The sequence below is a fragment of the Schistocerca gregaria genome, chromosome X (assembly GCF_023897955.1).
Source record: "Schistocerca gregaria isolate iqSchGreg1 chromosome X, iqSchGreg1.2, whole genome shotgun sequence".
NCBI classification, from domain to species: Eukaryota; Metazoa; Arthropoda; class Insecta; order Orthoptera; family Acrididae; genus Schistocerca; species Schistocerca gregaria.
The window spans coordinates 763,934,427-763,956,517 of NC_064931.1; the positions used below are offsets into that span (position 1 = coordinate 763,934,427).

Below are 22,091 nucleotides of genomic sequence, written 5' to 3' on the forward strand. Positions count from 1 at the left end.
CTGCTGCGGAGGCTGAGTTGCCACTGTTGTTGCGGTAGGCCGAGTCTGTGAGAAGGTAAGACGGCTTTTGGTGCCGTACACAGCTAAGACAATTTCTCCTTGCCACTATTACGCAGCTATTCCCCAGGGTCAGGTAACAGAATAGGAGAACGAAGATTCTACAACACTCCAACAAATTAGTAACAAAGTCACACAAATGAGTTAAAAAGGTTTACTTATATTTGTGACTTGTTGAGTCTGCAACACTGCTTGTAATATAATACAAAAATGGCCCTCAATGGCTAAGCGAAAATAATCGTAGGTAGACTTCATAGAACATAGCAAATGCAATTTACAACAACTGTCTGTTCACTTCGAAGAGTTCACTAAACGACACTCCCTGTGTAAGTCAGCCCTGGACGATAATCTATATCCAAGTGGGTGAGAGCTGCTCATCTGTTTTCCGAGTAGACGTCTGCCCGTTGTCGTCCGCTCATTGGCGGATTGAACTTTGACAGCAATTGGCCGAGGCGACGTCGGTGTGTTCATCCTCAGCGCAGCCTGTGGCGCTGGTGGAACTCGTGGACTCTGTGGCACTGGCATCTTTGCTCCTGTGGTGCTTTTGCACTGGCTTTGTCTTGTTCGTACGGCCCAGCAGTTTCCAGAATGAATTTGCACTGTGCAGTGGAGTGTGCGCTGATTTGAAACTCCCCGACAGATTATAACTGGAAAGTAGGAGATTCGGTACCGGCGACAGCAAAGTTGAGATGGCGGGACGTGAGTCGTGCTTGAATACCTCGGTCGATAAGTACCTGTCTGCTAAAGGCAAAGGTCCCAAGGTCGAGCCCCGGTCTGGCAAGATGTGTTAATCCGTTTTGTTTAGTACTTTTACAACAGGAAACGGTGGATATGTACCATTTCTCCTCCACAGCTTAGTTATGATAAACTAAGTCGTTAGAACAACAATCGATGTAACATTGAGTGATATATGTATCCTAAAGTAGGTCTTTTAAAGTCTGATGAAGATATACTTCATTTGCCACATGTAACAATTATTTACCATTACATTGTCCTCCCCCAGTAGCTGAATGGTCAGCGTGACGGATTGTCAATCCTCTGGGCCCAGATTCGATTCCCGGCTGGGTCTGGGAATTTTCTCCGCCTAGGGACTGGGTGTCGTGCTGTCATCATCATCATCATCATCATCATCCTCCTCCTCCTCCTCCTCCTCCTCCTTTCATCCTCATTTACTGCAGGTCGACGAAGTGGCGTGACATTGAAAGACCGGCACCCGGCGAACGGTCTGGCCGACGGGGGGATCTAGCCACACGATTAAATAAAATAAAACCATTATCTTCTCTATTGGTTTAGTGCATAAGTTCGCATCGTTTTTGTTTTGTGTGTTGGTATCCCAGTTGATATGGGTTTATTTATCAATTGTCTTTTTTTATTTGTAGTTCACTGTTGTTATTTGAGTTTACATATTGTAATTTCATCATTCCGAGATAGTGAGTGGATATATGGACGTTAGAAAACAAAGTGCCAAAAGGGAAAAATCGGAACATTTCCGACATAATCTTTTGTTTGGGTGCAATGGAGAGGTGATAGCACCGGTGGCAGCCAGAAACATTTGCGCCGTGTATGGGGATAATGCCAATGGACAGAGTACGGCAAGAAAATGGTTTTCTCGTTTTAATGAGGGTCATTTTGACATTAGTGACTTCCACGTTCAGGAAGAACTTCAGGGTTTGATGGAGATCGTTTAAACGTCTAGATCCGCAATGATCCACGGCAGTGTACTCGAGAACTGGCATATGTGATGAACTGTGATCATTCCACCACTGTGCGACATTTGCATGCAATGGGGACGGTTCAAAAATCGGCCGTATAGGTACTCTACTTGAAAATCACAAATATAAGCTTGTGACCATATGTGCATTCTGCATGTTCGTCACCTACTGGCTCGTGGACAATACCGATCATTCCTATCGTGGTCGTTACTGGTGACGAGAAATGGTGTCTTTATGCTAACATAAGGAAAAAAAAGGAATGGTTAAGACCAAACAAAGCAGCAACTCAGCAACTCTCCCTAAAAATTCCTACGAACATCCAGAAAAGATAACGTTATGCATCTGGTGTTATACGAATCGCTTCCCTGAGGACTAACCATCACTGTTAACATTTATGAAAAATATACCAGAACGAACATTAAGGAGAAGACTTGCTACGTACAATTTAAAAAAGACAGGGTAAGTACGATCATCATACATGGGTGAAGATGCAGAAAGTAAAGAAACTGCAAGCATGTGGCTTTGCTTTCAAACCTTCAGAACTCAGGCAAATAGCTTTCAGTTTAGCTTATCAGATGGGATTGAAAAATAAATTCAAACGACAAAAGAAACGTGCACGGAAAGATTAGCTTCTCTCATTTTTGAAACGCAACGCAGACTTAAACATCAGAAAAGCGCAAGGACATTCTGTTGCCAGAGCGGTGGTAATGAACAGAGACGAAATCAGTTCTTACTTTGATCCATTGACAAAAACATTGACAGACAACGGGCTTTTGGATAAACCAGGTAGTATCTACAACGTAGAAGAAACTGGTCTACAGTTAAACAATGAGAATGTGGCGGCAAAGGAAGCAGATATGTCCATGTCATTACTACTGCTGATAAAGAAGAGACAATAAAAGTTATTGCCTGCTGTAATGGTGAGGGAAATTTCTTACCACCTTACTGCATTTACAAAGGGGTAAATAAAAAGCAAGACGTCGAAGTCAACACGCCTCAAGGATCAGTTTTTGTTATGAGAACAGAATCCGCTTATGTCAACACTTATATTCTCATGAATTGTTTCAAAAACCATTTCTTTCCTAAAAAGGCAACTGGCTCTGCTCTGCATTTGTTAGAAGGTCACGGCTTTCATGTGAATCCTGTCACACTTTTGAATCTAGCTGTTGAAAACGAAGTGTCAATAGTTTGTTTACCTAGTCATACGACACACATTTTGCAGTCACTAAACCGATCATTTTTCAAGCCGCTAAATTTAAAGAGGCATGTCATTCATGGATTGTAGCTGATGCAAGAATTATAAGTGATCAGTTTCGAAAGTTGCTCTTCAAAGCATGGATTCGTGCTGAAACTGTCCTGATTGGTGAATCCGGACTTAGAGCTACTGGAGTTATCCCGTTAGATAAAGCAGTAATTCCTAACCATGTCTTTGTTTCAGACATTAATAATACTGAGGCTAAACTCCCAACTATTGAAGATGTGTTTAATGATTTGACTCCAGGTCAGTCATCGACATCAACATCTGCAACAAATTTGTTAACAGAACACCCTTCTACTTGCAAACATTGCACAAATTTGACTAATGTTCGACCAACTGCACACGGCAACTGCAGTGTAAATGACAACTCAGTGACTCCTCATGGAGAAACTCCATCAAAATTGCTAGAACAGATTTCACCTGCTCTTGCTCTACCACAGAGAAGTAAATCCAAAAGAAAACAGTCAGAAATGAATCTAACATGTGACGAGTTTATAGCAAGGAAAGGAAATAAAATCACTGGAGGACAGATGAAAGGAAAAGCGTGTGTAAAAAAAATGCTAAAAGAAATCATCAAATCCCTAAAATCAGAGCAAAAGAACCGCCAAAGAAGAGTGTTTGAAGAGAGAATTTCAGAAGAAGACAGTGATATTTTCCTACACAATAGTTCCTCCAATGAATTAAATTTTGAAGAACACGAATGTGTAAAGGGCCTTGACCTTTATCGAGAATCGTCGTCTACTTCTGATTGGCTTCATGAATTCCCCCTTCTGCGGCATCTTGCCCGTCATTTACTATTTTCTTGTAGTTTACAAGCTATTATGCATCATAAGATTGTTCCTTTGTTATACATTTTTTTTGTTATACAATAATTTCTGTAACAATGCACAATGTTCAAACCACCAATCTTGTCAACATTTATTGCAATTTGAGTGTTTATATATTGATAAAAATTAATTTGAAAAAATGTGCGGAGTCTGTCCCACTTATACATAAGCTGGGTTTCAAAGTCATTCCCCACCCACCTTATTCACCTGATCTGCTATTTTCACCTGTTCCGCTCTGTACCGAACAACCTCTAAGGTACTTCCTTTCCGGAGGAAAATGCGCTCCGAACATGGCTCGACGAACTCTTCGCCGGAAAACCACGTGATTTCTACAGTCGCGGAATCGAAAATTTATACCAGCGTTGTAAATAGTGAAGGAGAATATATTATTGACGACTAAAATCTCTGTTATGTGTATCTGTTGTGTTTATTAAACTTATGGGAAAACCCTAATATTTCTAACAACATTCCTTCAAGTTAGTGAACACATAGCTGTGCCTGAGGAGAAAGATGCTAAAAAATATCGCTTACAGTAAGGTAACTGTTTTCTGGACAAGATCCTGGAAACCTCTCACGGAGGTAGCAGAAAGGACGTGTCCCGGTGCAATAGCGCTGCCACCTTCCGGCAGACTAGAGAACTTTCTATTGATCACTAGAGCTACGGGTAGATCTCTACACGAGATGCACAAGTTTTCGCAACATACCATCAAACAAATACGTGAAAAATTTTTTGAAAGAATCGTCCCAGCATTCACTTTAGATGCTATAGGAAAACCTGCAAGAGGGCGACGGGAGGGATTTGAACACCGCATCTCGAACATGCGAGATCAGTGTGCTAATGACTGCGTCACCTCGCAAAAATTGCGCCTGTCTGTATTTACCAATCGTACAACAACGTGATTTGTGCCTCGTCTTTTTCGTACATTTATAAAATTTACTTGTGAAACGTTCGGGAAATCTCAGGAACAGTCACCTGAAGTATTGCCGTAGGTGTAAAAATTCATATACTAGATGACGCAAAGTTTCGAATGTTCTGTGCCAAGTGGTCTAGTTCACCAAATTCGGAAATAAGCTGATCTAACAGCACCGCGGGCATTCTTAACTACATCGGCATCGTATCTTTTGAGTGCAAAAAAGGCAACTTTTTCGCAGGTATTGCTTGATCACAAGAATCAATTTCGTTACCCAAATCACCGTCCATGGTAAATCTGTGGCCATGTTAATTGTCAATTGGGCATGCTCTCTTGCTATCCATGAAGGTAATATTCGTAGAATTGATGTGACTCGCGTAATAACTGAGAAGCATTATTTCTGCAACTCCGAGCTACCATGGACAATAATCGTGTAAGTTTTTAGCTCAGCGCGTAACATCGGACAAAGGCTAACTGCCCTTAAATCCGAATTTTCCTAGGAGCAGGAATTTTGCGCCACGTGAACAGAACAGGGCCTTTGGGTACACGGGTTTTCCGATCGGGGTGTTTCCGACCGTTTTGCAGGTGCCGCAGGTACCGTGAGACTTCCGACCAAGCAGTTTTGCACCGTGGAATTTCCCAGCAGAGCCTGTCCCAGTGCTGACTTACGCCAGTCTTTCACCAGCGGCGAATGTGTTGTCATCGTCAGTAAGGCAATGAGCTCGTCGGCAGCCTTCGTTCCGCATAGTTTCGAAGGCCTAAGCTGCTTGTGCTCTGTACGGTGTGGGGAATGCAACTTTTTCGCTTCGTTAGCAGCGCGGTCAACGCGGCGGATTGCTACCCGAAGGGGTCCGGGTTCGATTCCCGACTGGGTAGGAGATTTTTCTCGGCTTGTGAACTGGATGTTGTGTTGTCCTTACGTTAGTATAGTCACAACTGACGTTCCACTTTTCGGATGTCTGTAGGGGCAATAAATTATTAAAAAAATGGAAATATTTACAACTACGAAAGGGAAGCCGCGTTTTCGAAATGATAGCCATTGCTACCGGGTGTACAGAAACTGATGAGTACACGAATTGGTTATGCGTGAATTTCGCACGGAATAAGCGTTCGGGCCGTTTAAAAATTTCAAATGGCAGAATCAGGACTGAACAGCGACGTTCGCGCCCATCTGACGAAGCACATGTGGAGTTAGTAAACGAATGCATAGCTGCAGGAAAAGAGTCCATGAAAAAAAAAAAAAGAAGAACAGTTTCGGTTTTCCAGATTCTTAAAGAAGACTGTCAAGATAATGAAGGTGAAGGTTTAGTTGTAGTAGAAGTAGTGCCATGTGAGAACTCAAAGACTGCATTTTGTACGAGCTGTTGGAGCAACCCATAACTGTAGCGCTAGTTCGGAAATTCAGCTGAGTTAAGGCATTTTGAAATAAACTGCAGATAATAGTTTATTTGATACTTAATGATGGCTCAGTTCCTGACAAAAGAATCCCGATGTTCGATTATGAAGAAGCGGAGAAAATCCTACGTGAAAATGGAATTATTCTTATGGACGGTACACCATATACGTTGACGTTGGAAGCACAGAAGAAGAGGCGAGGGTATTCCTTTTTTATTTGCTTTGCTCCCAGTCAAAAGCCAAAATACATATGAAAGACTTTCTTTATGGACTGAAAAATTAGATGGCTTGTTGGTCACCGAAAAATGCAGGGCTAGACTTTGAAATGGCTAAAATTAAATCTACGAAAGCGGTGTTCCTCGAAACATTCCTTTTCGTAGCAATTTTCGCTTCAGCCAATGTCTGTGGAAGAAAATACAAAAACTGGGATGCACGGAGGAATACAGGGATAGAGAAGACGTCCGATTGTTTTGCAGCATGTGTGCAGCAGAGAGACATCGTTCACCGAACAGGTTGATAAAATTAGATGGTAATTTTGGAGGAAATGCCCAGTGGAGAAAAGGTCATGAAATTCTCAGACTGCATGGTCAACCAATGGATGATATGTCCTGTCAACTGATCCCTTCTTGTAGTCAAATTGGGCCACAAATTTCTTTTATCTCCAGTTGGATTCTGTATCACCCTACATTCGATCTACCCACTTCATCTTTAACATTGTTCGCCCCAATAGCTGAATGGTCAGCGCATTGGAATGCCACGCACGGGGGCCCGGGTTCTATTCCCTGCTGAGACTGGAGATTTTCTTCCCTCAGGGACTGTATGTTGTGCTATCCTCATCATCATTTCATCCCCATTGCCGTCGCGCGAGTCGCCCAATGTGGCGTCGCACTTAATAAGACTTGCACTTGGCGGCCGAACTTCCGGCCTGGGAACTCCTGACCACTGACACCATACGATCATTTTTCCATCTTCTACATTCTTCTGCAGCATCATAATCCACAGTCTTGTACCTTCTTCTTGTCCGAATTGCTTGGTCTTCCTCGTATCACTTCTCTACAAGGCTACACTCCAGACAAAAATATGGAAACACCAAAATAATAACACATTACAAGACCTAATACGATGTAGGAAAACCGTTGACATTCAAAACTGCTTCCAGTCGTCTCGGAATGGATAAATACTGGTCCCGTGTAGCTCCTAAGGGAATATTGCTACAGTGTTCAGTCAAAATAGTGAAAAGTTTGGCTAATAATAGTGATGATGCAGGTGAAGAGCAGTCACGCACTCTTCTGTCCAAAGTAGGCCACAACGGTTCAGTCATATTGAGATCTGGCGACTGTGGTGGCCAGGGGAGACGACATAGTTCATCTTCCTGCTCCCCAAACTAACCTTGGAGGACGTGAACTCTGAACAGGTGATTGAAACACACCATCACCGTTGGGAAATAAACATTGTACCATAGGATGGACCCGATCAGCCAAAAGGTTCACATAATCCTTGAAAGTAATGCGACCTTGCAGAGTAACCGTGGGGCCCATGGAGTATGGCTGCCCAAAGTCATAGAACCCCCACCATGTTTCGCTCTTGGGACGTAAACTCGGCTCGATGTTGGAAACATTGTGAAATAAAACACATCCGATAAAAAGCCTTCCTTCCACTGCTCCATAATCCAGGTTTTACGGCTTCTGCACCAATTTTCCTGGTACCGACATTTGCATCAGTGACGAGTGGTTTTGGAATTCCAGCTATGGAGTTCCCTTCGTGTTGTTTTGGTGCTGACAGGGTTTGCGAAAGTAACATTCAGTTCTGCAGCGACATTTGCAGATGTCTTCTTATTTTTCGTCACAATCCTCTTCGACGACCGTTCGTCACTATCACTCAACATATACTTTCGTCCGCTTTGTAACTTAGCGGATGATGTTTTTCCGCTCTTCCTGTATGAGGAGCCTCCTGAAACTCCAAATGCTTCGGTTACTTTGGTTACAGAAGCACCGACTATAAGTGCCCTTAGCTCCGGCATAATGCACTCACAACTAAACAGAACATTTCTGTGACTACGACTGATACTTGCAACGTATTGAGAACATTGCACACGGTTAAGTGCAACAGCGCAACCTGTAGCGTTGGCTAACATCCGGTCGCGCGGTCGCACTAGCAACTTGTGACCATATCGTTTAAACATACGCTGTATTTTCCCAACACCCCTGCAACACATTTAAGTCTTCCCTAATATTAATTTTAGGTGTTCATCCCATTTTATACAGCTTCTTGAAACACTGTTCAAAATAATTAGGGGAACACGTGTATCAACGGACTGGAAGTTAAATCTATTTTGATGCAGGCGGTACCTAAGGTCTTATTTTTGTATCCCGCCTGGATAAGCGGTGCTTGGGTCTGCACCTGTGAACTGCTTCTGTAATATAGGCCGAGAGCGAAGGAAGCGAGTAGGAGCAGGAGAGGTGAAGCACTTCGGTACTGCATGTAACTTTAACACTTTTAATAGAGCCAGAAACACAAGTAAATATCAAATGCAAAACAACTTGGCTAGGATGAGCACGTGGGTGTGAAGCCGTAGTCCATGTCTAATTCTGTGAAGTTAGGATGACTGTTCTGTATAGTCTTCAAACTAACTAATACTCGTTGCTGTCCAAACTTTAACTGAACGTAACTGATACAAAGTCTCAATAGCAAGCTAGCCCACTCGGTAGTAGAAGCGATATTTCCAGGCCTTCTGCTCTTGATGAAATGGCCGAAATCAAGATGGCACTCCCTGAGTTCCACAGCGTCGGCCACAGGGCGCTGTGGACGGCTTAGTCAGTCTTCTCTCGTAGTGCCAACTTACGAGAGCGTGCACCTACGTTGTGGCATCGTAGCTATCGACGCCACACTTATTACATGACTTGAGATCTTCACTTTCAATGTAGGCAACAATTAAAATTATTCTCCATCTATTGGCTGTGTTATGCATTACAATGTCTGCTGATCCCTCAGGAGGAAGTGAGTACTGGTATTCCAGCGTTTTCTAGTGAGGTACACAGACGGAAGTTGTCATTTGTGGACGTTGTACTCGACCAAGCACAGGCAATGAGACATTTTAATGCAGTGCATGTCGCAAGGGCGGTCTGTTTGATCCAAAATGGATGGAATTTTGGTCGTGTTGCTGAAGCTTACAATGACTCTCCTTGTGTCATCCATAGGTTGTGACCCCCACAGGTCGTGCTGCTGCAGATGCCAATGTCTCTCCACCTCTCATTCATAGGTTGTGGACACGCTAGAGAGCGTGTTGGACAAAGTTGCCGACGCAGTACAACCCCACTTGAAGACCGATATCTGGCTACCTCTGCGTTGCGGCGTCGTACGGAAACCGCCAGAGCACTGGAAGACGATCTCAGATGGACCACTGGAGCCACTGTGTCTGGTCAGACTGTAATGAACAGGTTACGAGAAAGTACCTTGCGATCCAGACGTCCTGTTCAAGTAACCCACTTGGCGCGACAAAATCTTGCAGCTCGCATAAGTTCAGTCGTACCTGCCAAATGTTGTCTAGAAAATTGATAGATTTCCTGTTCTGTGATGTTGTGGGAAGCCTTCAGTTCTGACAACCATACGAATCTTGTCGTGCTCCATGGTCGCTTTACCACCAGGCAGTACATCGAACAGATCCTGTTGGACCATGCGGTGGCTACTGCATACGATGGTGGTCCTGAATTCCTTCTAATGCCAGGGTATATGGGGCGGGCGTCAACAGGGATGTCTTACGAAATCTGCACGTTGAGTAATGGAATGGCAAGCGGTGACCCAAGCCCCATAGTGCATATGTGGGACATGCTCGACAGACGTGTTCGTAGTCGTCTGGCCACAACAGATTCTCCAAGGGCTCTCATTGAAGAATGGGAACGAATACCACAGGGTGACCTCTGTCGACTTATGTGTCAGGTAGTGATAAACATTTTTATGTAAACGATCGAGGATGTAATGATGTTTTGTTGTGTACTTAATTTGTGAAAGATAAATGTATAACTTGGTAACATCCTCACTCAGTCCTCAATTATTACTCAGGGGAGTATGGCAAACGCCATACGTCATGCTCTTATAATTATTTTGAGCAATATATTACCCCTAAAAACGATGAAACGTCCTACAGGTGTTAGCTGTTAATGAGCATTACCTTGCATTTATTCACGTTTGGAGAGTGTTAACAATTCATAATATTAAACCAAAATTCTTTCCACACTTTGTTGGTATCGTTTAATGGTAATGCTTTCCTGTATACAACAACATCGGCAGCGAACAATCTTTTAATGGATCTGATCCTTTGTGATAAATTATTTGTGTGTATTTTACGTTCCCTCGGTGCACGCCGATGTTAACTCTCGTTTCTGTTGAACATTCGGCATACAGGTTCTGTTTCACAAAAACTGATCGAGCCATCCGATTATCTTCGAAGATACTTCGTATGATCCTATCATCAGTGTTAATCGATGATGCTGGAAAAGTAACCAGTGCCTTCTGAGTGTTTAGAAAGGCTCTGTCTATATGCTCACGTGCATCTGTTACATACCATGCCCTATAAAATTGTGATAGGCGGAGAGCGCACTTGAAAAATAAATGACGTGAGTGGTGGAAAGACTAGCGATATTTGCGCAGTAGGGACAGGATGTCTGAGAGGTGTCGCGCGGGGTTAACGTAGCGTGGCGCTTCCGCCTACTCGTCAGTTCGTCATTGCGGCTGTCATTGAGACCTGTCACGCTGAACTTGGCTTATATCCGGCAACAGTGTTTCACTCAACAGAACGAAATGCCTGGCCGATTTCCGTGCACCTTACTGTTTTACTTACGCGTCTGAATGCAATCGTCACAGACACTCCTGCATATTTTGTTAAATCTGCAGGCTGTATTATTTATTAACGAAGTATGCTCCTTGAGATAACAGAAATTGGTGTACATTTCTGAGTTACAAGAAATACGACATGGGTAAAGAACTCGTCATTAAAACGTCCGTTTTCACCTGTCTTTTAGTTTCCGAGTGTTTTCTGTTATATTTAGCTGATAAACATATAAGTAATTGTAGCACAAATGTTTCACGGAGCTCAACGTAGTGGCTGGCCACAGCTCTTTTGTTATGCTAAGGGTATAAGAAGCGAGATAAATACGGTTTTTGAGGAACTAATCAACTCTCCGTGGGTGCTTCTGGCGGAGATATGGCAGTCTCCTGCTTTCCTGCCACTCTAAGCATCTACACGTTTAATTTTCTACATAGGACGTCCAGCTTGTTGTAAAGTGCAAGGGTTAATGCAGAACCAGAACTATATTAGCCTATACTTAAGATCTATCTTCTAGTGCCACCCAGATAATAATTAGATTTTCCTAAGAAACTAAAACAGGACAGATAATCTTGTTCTGCTTCATTTTCTTTCATCACCGAAAAGTGCTATGGAAAAGATTCTGCTCGTTTCAGGATTCGACAACTGTATAACTCACTATGGACTTTCTTTCGCCAAAACCTTACTCACCTGGCATTTTTGTTGTTTCGCAGTACTCTTTCACTTTCATCGTCAGCATATTGTACAACAGGTTCATCTGGAAGAAAAGTGAAAATGCTTAATGAGCGAAACATTTATCATTGAGTAACTGGAATCATACAAACAAAGTAAGTTCACTAGGAATGAACAAATTCTAGTAGAAGATAAGGAAATCTCAAGAAAATTAATAATACCAGTAAAGCAAGTGGCTCACTGCAAACGTTGTATGGTATGAAACTGCGAATTCAGTAAAGACGTTTGACAAATAGTTCTAAGAATAGCTTCATGTGACAGGTGGAAGAATGTGTAACTGGTGTTACCAAACTAAGCTGTATGTTGTCTAAACTAACTTACGGAGAAGGTGAAACAGTAAAGGTAGAGAAAGAAAGAAGAGGAATCGAGGTAACTTAAATACAGGAAATATTTATTAAGACTGAAAAGATTCTGTGTATTAAAAATTCACAATAACATAAAAACAGCGTCCCAGAAGTAAACAACTGCTGCCATCCACATGGCAGGGAAACAAATTTATGGACTAAGTAATATAAACGATAAAAATGGGTAATGGATAATGCACTGGAGTGTAAATGTAGACACTAAAGGTATCAACTGAATCTTCCTGTACACGGGTATCAATTTGTACACCTCCATAAATGGTCTTTCAGAAGCACTCTTAGATGCTTCGCAACTATTTCGCAGAAGCTGATCATTAGTTTCCTGTATTGTCACAGGTGTAGCCGTACGCCGACACATTCACGCGGTGGCTGTAGCAAGCAACTTTAGCGAAAGTGAAGTGTGAATCAGTGTTTGCGAGGAAAAAGTGTACGATCTGATACACTCTTTATGGAACTGTAGCAGTGAATGGGCAACACATTAAGATTATGGCTCGTGGCAAGTGGTTCTTAATGGTTAAGAGTGGGTGAGCGGCGATCTTGGGCCATCCAGGTTGTGCGGAATAGAAGATGGACTACATTGTTTAGCACTATCTATGCTTTTCGAAGGGCGAATCGATTGAATACCAAAAGTAGGGAAGGGACTGAGATTACTACGATTATGCACAAAACAACATTGTAGAGATGTAGATGAACAATATGTAATATGCTGTGTCTTGTACTTTTTTAACATTGGTAATAAATATTTTCGTATGTCAAGCGTTATATACCACTTACATGGCCTCCACATTACAAAAATTACCACTTTTTGCATGTCCTGATTTTTAACCAAATTTTCTTCAGCAATTCTTGCTTGTTGTCAGTGTACTACAACATAGACACACTACTCGCTGTGCTTCTATCGTAATGATTCAGTGTCCATCGACCTGACTGACAAATTTTCTATACTTTCTTGCGCATTCTAACCAACAGCTGAGACAGTAGCATACAACGGTTTAGCAACCGACAGTGTGCTATACAGTACCTTACTCCAGCCAAAGAAAAATATCACTACAGCCACATTTTTAGTCCACCCAAACGTAAATGATCACGTCCCATAGGGCCAAATCTTTCAGTGTCTAAGAGTGAGAGCAAAGTCTGTAATTAAATTACATTTTATGTCGTATGGCATTGTAGGCTGGGAAATCCAACGCAGTAGATTCTGCCGCCTAGTCGGAAAGGGTGTTCTTCCTCCGTGCGTATTACCCCATTTACTTGCTGATATGGGAGATTGGGGTCATTTGCGTATTTGCGGAATGTAGGGGAGTGTAATGTATGTGTGTACACTGTATGGGATTGGCGACGAATGCGCATTTGTGGACTGTAGGTGACTAAAGGATGCGTGTACACTTAGCGTTTTGTTTGTGTTGTATGAAGAGCTATTAAAAAGTTTCCGTTTGAGGGCGTTGCTGCAGCGTATTTGCACCGTAGCGCGACTCCTATACGGGTATATAAGCACCGGCATGTAGGAAAGGGATTAACGCCATGCTCTCCACCTCGCCTATCGCATCCGTCTCCCCTCCCCCATGCGGATCCTGTACGATCTCATTCCTTTCCCCCACCTCCTCCTTTTCCTTGAAAGCATACGGATCCTGTACACCTCCCGCAAACTCGACCTTCCTCACCCGCTTGTCTCGCCCATCCTCTCCCAACCATGCCCGCTGCCGCGCCTGTATTCCCACGTCCCACCCAGTCTCCATCTCTCCACCCTCATTACCCTCCTTACCCTCTCCCAAGGTGGCTTCCGGCAGCTCCCCCTCCCTGATGATGTCCTCCTGCCCTCCATCTACCCCTCCTACCAACTTTGATCCTACCCGCCCCCACTTCCTGTGGCCTCTCCTCTTGGCACCCTCCCTCCCTTCTCTTTCCTTTTCCCCCATCCCCTTCCTCCACCCCTCTTCCACCGGGCTCCCTCTTCTCCCCTCCCCCTGTCTCCCCTACCCATGGCATCGTTTCTCCCCTCTCCCTCTCCCTCTCCCACCCCTCCCCCCTCCTCCTCCTCTCTTGGCAGTTCCCCGGACTCGTACACGGTTAGTGAACATTCGCGCGCCGGAGATCACCGCCTCGTGTTTCTGTGTGTGCCATCGTTTGTGCTTAAGTGGTTCAGTGTTATTCGTTTTGTGCACCTACGTTCGCGTGTGACAACTTTCGTCTATGTATGTGTCCTGTTGTGTGAACAATTTTTATGTTGGACTCTACTCCAGTGAACAGCTCCCTGTATTTTAAAAAGTGTTTGTCTCCGTTTATATGTCCACCATCTATTCATCTCACATTGTCATCATTTCTGTCTTGTATGTTTCTCTGCTGCCGAAGAGCGGCGTAGTATGTTGCTGCAGGCCTGCCTGTAAACAGGTTTAAAATAACAATAAAGGAAAAAAAAGAAAGGGATTAGTGTATCATTCACGTCTTTCCGACGTACGTGCGGTAGATGTGGAAACGTGAACTATCGCGACGTTATTACCAAATGCGTCAAAACAGGACGAATTCGATGTTATTGTTTTCTTGCTGCCGAAGGGCAAAGACCGATAAGATCCGTCAGAGAATGAAGAATGTGTATGGAGCAGCATGTCTATCGAAAACTATCGCTGTGGAATGGTGCGCCAAGTTCCGTGTCGGCTGCAATTCCACACATATGATGCTGGTCATGTGGGAGGCTAGTCTCATCCATTACGTACAAGTTGGAGACAGTCAAGCGCCCGCTCCATGGTCCTGATGTCTCCCCAAACGATTATCACGCATTCGGTCCCTTGCTGTCGGGCAAGGACGCGTAGCAGGCAGTTACGGACTTCTTCAGCCTGCAGAACAGATGTTTTAACAAACGGGAATCTTCAAACTGGTGCATTGGTGAGGTGACTGGCTCACTGCTCACACCGAGTTTGCCGCATAGGCAGGAGAAATTCTTACGCAAGTTTGTCAAAGTATTTTTGGTAAGTCCATTAGAACGACGACCATCGTAACATATCCCATACGAAAGATGTACGAGGGTCATTCCAAAAGAAATGCACACTTTTTTTGTAAAAATACAGTTTCATTCTGCATGTGAAAAAGTTTAACAGTGTGTAGATGCATCCTTCCCGCTTGTTTTCAAACTTAGTTCAACCTGTTCCCGTGAGTGGCGCCGTCACAGCATGTCTTCAAGATGGCTGCTACTCTTGGCGTTCGTCAGAAGCAACGTGCTATCATAGAATTCCTGTGCTGTGAAAACGAGACTGTGGGAAACATCCACAAAGAGGTTGAAAAATTTGTATGGAGATGCTGCTGTCGATCGCAGTACAGTTAGTCGGTGGACAAGCAGGTTACGTGATGAAAGTGGGCACGGCAATACTGAGAATTGTCCTCGCAGCGGGAGGCCTCGTACTGCACACACTCCAGACAATATGCAGAGAGTAACGAATTGGTGACTGCTGACAAACGCATCACAGTGAACGAATTGTCACGCTACATTGGGATAAGGGAAGGAAGTGTTTGCAGAATACTGAAAGTGTTGGCGTTAAGAAAGGTTTGTGCCAGGTGGGTTCCCAGGATGTTTACAGTGACTCACAAAGAAACAAGAAAAATGGTATGCAGCGAACTTTTGGAACAGTACAAGAATGGTGGAGATGAATCTCTTGGAAGAATTGTGACAGGTGATGAAACATGGCTTCATCATTTTTCACTACAGACGAAGAGGCAATCAATGGAGTGGCATCATGCAAATTCACCCAAGAAAAAAATTGAAAACCGCACCTTCTGCTGGAAAAGTTATGGCTACGGTGAGTTTGGATTCCGAAGGACTCTTGCTTGTGGACATCATGCCAAGTGGGACCACCATAAATTCTAATGCATATGTGACGACACTGAAGAAACATCAAGCTCGACTGAGTTGTGTTCGATCACATCGGCAAAAGGAGGATGTTTTGCTGTTGCACGACAATGCACGGCCACATGTCGATCAAAACACCATGGAAGCGATCACAAAACTCTGATGGACAACACTGAAACACCCGCCTTACAGTCCACACCTGGCTCCATGTGACTATCATCTCTTTGGGAAACTGAAAGACTCTTCGTTGAACAAGGTTTGAAGATGATGACTTCCTAGTACACGCTGCCAAACAGTGGTTCCAACAGGATGGTTCAGAATTTTACCGTGCGGTTGTACAGGCGCTGGTTCCAAAATTTAAGGTAGTTGAGAGGGATGGAAATTATGTGGAGAAATGAAAATATTGTTCCTAAAGGATTGATCCACACAATGTAAAACTTTCAAACACGTAGAGTAACAGATGGATTTTAAAAAAATAGTGTGCATTTATTTTGGAGTGACCCTCGTAACTTTAAATATTTTCATGAATTACTACATCAGTTTCCCATTTTTGTGGTAAAGATTAAACATTCTGGGCCCGCAGTTTGCGAATTCAAGTTTTTGTTATAAGAGTAAACCTTGTGACATGTAATTACACTACTGGCCATTAAAATTGCTACACTACGAAGATGACGTGCTACAGACGCGAAATGTAATAACTGACAGGAAGAAGATACTATGATATGCAAATGATTAGCTTTTCAGAGCATCCACACAAGGCTGGCGCCGGTGGCGATACCTACAACGTGCTGACATGAGGAAAGTTTCCAACCGATTTCTCATACACAAACAGCAGTTGACCGGCATTGCCTGGTGAAACGTTATTGTAATGCCTCGCGTAAGGAGGGGAAATGCATACCGTCACGTTTCCGACTTTGATAAAGGTCGTATTGAAGCCTATCGCAATTGCGGTTTATCGTATCGCGACATTGTTGCTCGCGTCTGTCGAGATCCAATGACTGTTAGCAGAATATGGAATCGGTGGGTTCAGGAGGGTAATACGGAACGCCATGCTGGATCCCAACGGCCTCTTATCTCTAGAAGTCGAGATGACATGCATCTTATCCACATGTCTATAACGGATCGTGCAACCACGTCTCGATCCCTGAGTCAACAGATGGGAAAGTTTGCAAGGCAATAACCATCTGCACGAACAGTTCGACGACGTTTGCAGTAGTGTGGACTATCAGCTCGGAGACCATGGCTGCGGTTACCCTTGATGCTGCATCACAGACAGGAGCGCCTGCGATGGTCTACTCAACGACGAACCTGGGTGCACGAATGGCAAAACGTCATTCTTACGGATGAATCCAGGTTCTGTTTACAGCATCATGATGGTCGCATCCGTGTTTGGCGACATCGTGGTGAACGCACATTGGAATCATGTATTCGTCATTGCCATACTGGCGTTATGGTATCGGGTGCCATTGGTTACACTTCTCGGTCAGCTCTTGTTCGCATTGACGGCACTTTGAACAGTGGACGTTACATTTCAGATGTGTTAAGACCCGTGGCTCTACCCTTCATTCGATCCCTGCGAAACCCTACATTTCAGCAGGATAATGCACGACCGCATGTTGCAGGTCCTGTATGGGCCTTTCTGGATAAAGAAAATGTTGGACTGCTGCCCTGGCCATCACATTCGCCAGATCTCTCACCAACTGAAAACGTCTGGTCAATAGTGGCCGAGCAACTGGCTCGTCACAATACGCCAGTCACTACTCTTGATGAACTGTGGTATCGTGTTGAGGCTGCATGGGCAGCTGTACCTGTACACATCATCCAAGCTCTGCTTGACTCAATGCCCAGGCGTATCAAGGCCGTTACTATGGCCAGATGTGGTTGTGCTGGGTACTGATTTCTCAGGATCTATGCACCCAAATTGCGTGAAAATGTAATCACATGTCAGTTCTAGTATATTTGTCCAATGAATACCCGTTTATCATCTGCATTTCTTCTTGGTGTAGCAATTTTAATGGCCAGTAGTGTAATTATTTTCTTTCTCTTGCTCTTTGACTAAAAGAGGCTTTGAGTGGACAGAGTGATGGTGATGGAGACGGAGAGTTACTGCAGCGGGATGGGAGGGGTAACATCGTGTCGTGTCGCGCGGACGTTAAGAACGTCACGCCACGGGCTCAGCTTGGCGACCATGAGAGGACTCGTTCAGTCTAGGCCCTCCGACAGAAAACCTTTCATGAGCGCGAGAACTCGCCTGAGAAGTTTCTGGAGACGGCTGTTACGTGGAATGTGTCATACGACACGTTGCAAGCTCTGCCAACCGCGAGTTAGTACTCGGCGCTACATCCGGGACGCGCCTGGCGCGGGAAAACCGGCACCCATCAACGTCGTCTGGCCTGTCGCTGTTTTATTCATGCGCGTTGTTAAACAAGAAAAAGCCTCCTCCGTAGGGCACTGAGTAAGCACCACTCTCGCTAAAGCTTGTGTGACGAAGTGCTAACCTGACTCAGATCTTGTATCAGCACACTGATCAGGAGAAAAATAGTTACTACTTTCTTCCAAGGTAAAGTTTAGACGTTTAAAGCAGCTGGCGCTGAGGTGGCTGCAGACAGAGCACGAACTCTGAAGAGACAAGGATGTGTGCAGATTCGGCCGCCACTTCCATTGATTCAAAGAAAACCAAAATCAGGGTCAGCGAACGGTGATTTGTCACGCTCGTCTGACTTACACGTCTGGAGCCTTAACCACTGAACCATGTCGCACAGTTTTCCCCCATCTTGATTCATTACAATCATTTGCGGCATTGACAAAAATTTTCGCGATGACAGTGTTAAAATGAAGGTTGTACAAGTTTTTCACAACCAGTCGCTGCTTAAGTGTTGTTATTTCCAATTGTTTACTCAAAAATGTTCAAACGTGTGTGAAATCTTATGGGACTTAACTGCTAAGGTCATCAGTCCCTAAGCTTACACACTACTTAACCTAAATTATCGTAAGGACAAACACACACACCCATGCCCGAGGAAGGATTCGAACCTCCGCCGGGACCAGCCGCACAGTCCATGACTGCAGCGCATGATACCGCTCGGCTAATCGCGCGTGGCATTTGTTTAATCGCGACGTGCTTAGAGAAAACAGTGCTCTTCATGAGGCGTCAAAGGTAGACGATTCCTAAATAACTAAGTATAGAAGAAGAAATTCTAGTTCGTGTATGAATATGTGACACTTTTTTTATACGCTCCGTATAGGGTATAACAGAAGGTGCTGCCAAACGTAGGATACACTCCGCATATGGAACGGCAACGCTACTCTTACATATTAAACTCATTTCCAACATCTCTTCTTAATATAGGAACCGTGGGAAACACACAGAAACAAAATGTACCAGTATACTACATGAAATTCGTGACACGAATTTAACGAAAGGTCCTCTTGGTTAAATCTGGTCGAGATTTAATTCATGTGCTCTGTGGCAGATGTGTAGAAAGAGATGGACCAACTCCCTGGATCGAGTGAGGCGGCGCAGTGGCTATCACACTAGACTAGCATTCGGGAGGACGACGGTTCAAATCTGGTCCGGCCATCCTGACTTAGGTTTTCCGTGATTTCCCTAAATTGCCTTCACGCAAATGATGGGATTGTTCCTTCGAAAGGGCACGGCCGACTTCCTTCCCAATCTTACTCTAATCCGATGGGACCGAAGACTTCGCTGTTTGGTCACCTCACCCAAATCAACTAGCCAGCCTATTCCCTGGCATTTGAAAGCTTGTACGTTTCAGATTCCGGTTGGAGATGTCGAAAGTCTCCGTATCCATATCGTAGAAGGCTGCGAAACCATACGGAATGCTCAGAAGGTATTCTTACATCAAAGCATCAGGAATTCGATGCAAAGGTGTGTTCAGACATATATCAGTGTCAACACAGGGCATTTTGAACAGTATATGCAATGAATAGTTCCATGTGGAACCGCTCGGCGACAACGGCCGGCCAAACCTTTCATTGACTTGTACTCCCGATAGAGAGTGGGGATGTTCTGCAGCAGTATTGGTAGCTTTTATCTCTTAAAATGTGACGTGTTGCTGTCGTTAGTAGTTGTCCTAACAGCGACATCCAGGATTTATGTTATAGTGTAGTTACGGTCGTTAGCTTTCAGTATAAAAGGCAAATTGTGCTGAATGACTAAAGGTACTAAAAAGCAAGTATATACAGCTTCGGTATCAAAAACTATAAACTGAGAAAGAGTAAAGTCCTATTACACCTCCATCAAAAGAAAAAGTGGTACGAATTTCACAGTCATTTTCGAATATAAAGACGATTGATAGCACTCCTTATCACATACAGAGACATAATTCGCATTTCAACTGTGTGTAGCTTATTTATAAAATAGAGAGAGAGAGAGAGAGAGAGAGAGAGAGAGAGAGAGAGAGAGAGAGAGAGAGAGAGCGAGAGAGAGAGAGAGAGAGAGAGAGAGAGCGAGAGAGCGGGGGGGGGGGGGGGGGGGGGGGAGTAGACTACGAAGGAGTGTTTTCACGTGGTGCAATGTTTTGGGTCGAGCTGATCTCCGCGATTACTCTAAATAATAATGTTGGTTGTATTGTGTTTGTAATTTTGGGTTTTTCTTTTATTTTAAGTACGTCTATCTGTATGCTATAATTCTCACATTGTTATATGACGTCATTTGCATTTCTGTTCTTCAGCTATTGTTGTACTTATTGTATGATGTAGGTTGTTTGGCCTTTAATTTTTTGTCCTTTCTATAAGAGCATATGTATATTTGTTATAATGTTGTTGTATAGTGCTATCTGTAACTTTGCTCCAATCTCACTGTCATCACTGTCCTCGGCTCTCTGGTGTTTGTCTAATTGCGCTTTTATTTTACTTCAAGAGTGTATTTATATTTTGTACTATTCTACTTTTTGCGATTATGTTTCTTTGGCACTTTATAACTCCCGGTAGCTGAGTGGTCAGCGCGACAGACTGTCAATCCAAAGGGCCCGGGTTCGAGTCCCGGCTGGGTCGGAGATTTACTCCGCTCAGGGACTGGGTGTTGTGTTGTCCTAATCATCATCATTTCATCCCCATCGACGCGCAAGTTGCCGAAGTGGCGTCAAATCGAAAGACTTGCACCTGGCGAACGGTCTACCCGACGGGAGGCCCTCGTCACACGACATTTCATTACCGTTGATGGCTGTACGGTCCTTGTCACCCAAAGCCAAAATAAAGAAATAAAAGAAGAAATAGCAGTAGTAACAGTTCTGTAGGTCGTTACTAGCGATAGCTCTGTGAAAAAGACGCCAGAAGATAAAGTCATGGACTCATTTGGAGAAACAAGTGGACATTTTCTTTCATTGATTGGAGAAGTCCAGGAAAATAGATATCAAACTGGTCGTGAAATTAGTTATCTCTTCTTTTAAAGATGGTCCTACTTCCTAACAAAGCACCACTAACATCAGTCAGAAATAGAAGTACTATTTTGATAATATGTACTCGTAGAAATACTAGCAAGTAATTTAGTTACAGTAATATGTGATGTAAGCAGAGTTTGCTAAGTTGAAATATATGTAATAATACACAGCGTTAGCTTAACCATGGAACGTTGAAATATGGGAGTGATTCAACAATTTCGACAGCAAGAACAGTCATGAAATAATGTTACGCATGTTCTGCGATGTGCTGCTGCAGCCGCTATATTCCATAGCATTCCGCATCTGACATTTGAGGACGTTCAGTAAACTAACGCGTAGTGGAAATTAAAACATTCCTTGGCAGCAGCTGAGGTAGTATGCCTTATGTATGCAAGAGCTCTCACGGCCAAACTTGGTTTCAAAGGCCCTTGGGCTAATACGCTATAATATAACATTGACAATCCGAGCTTTTTAACATACAGGGTGACAATTATTGAACTATATGAAATAAAATCGTCATAACTTCTGAAAGATTTACGTTAGAACGTTCACGCTGCACGGTTGGTCGTGGGGCATGATGGGAATTAATATGCACTGTATGGTTTGATTCAGCGACGAAGCCCATTTTAATTTGGATGGGTTCGTCAATAAGAAAAATTGGCGCATTTGGGGGACAGAGAATCCGCATTTCGCGATCAAGAAGTCTCTTCAATGGATGATGGTGTGGTGTGCAATGTCCAGTCACGAAATAATCGGAGCGATGTTCCTTGATGGC

General features: G+C 43.8%; 1 protein-coding gene across 1 annotated transcript in view; it reads right to left on the minus strand.

Annotated features, from left to right (window-relative positions):
• The window catches only part of LOC126299256 (rhythmically expressed gene 5 protein), a 163,388-nt gene that overhangs the window by 82,664 nt on the left and 58,633 nt on the right, over window positions 1–22,091 (minus strand). The window contains exon 2 of the mRNA XM_049991051.1: window positions 11,673–11,739. Coding sequence (XP_049847008.1) covers window positions 11,673–11,739 — 67 coding nt within the window. The remainder of the gene's footprint in view (window positions 1–11,672; window positions 11,740–22,091) is intronic.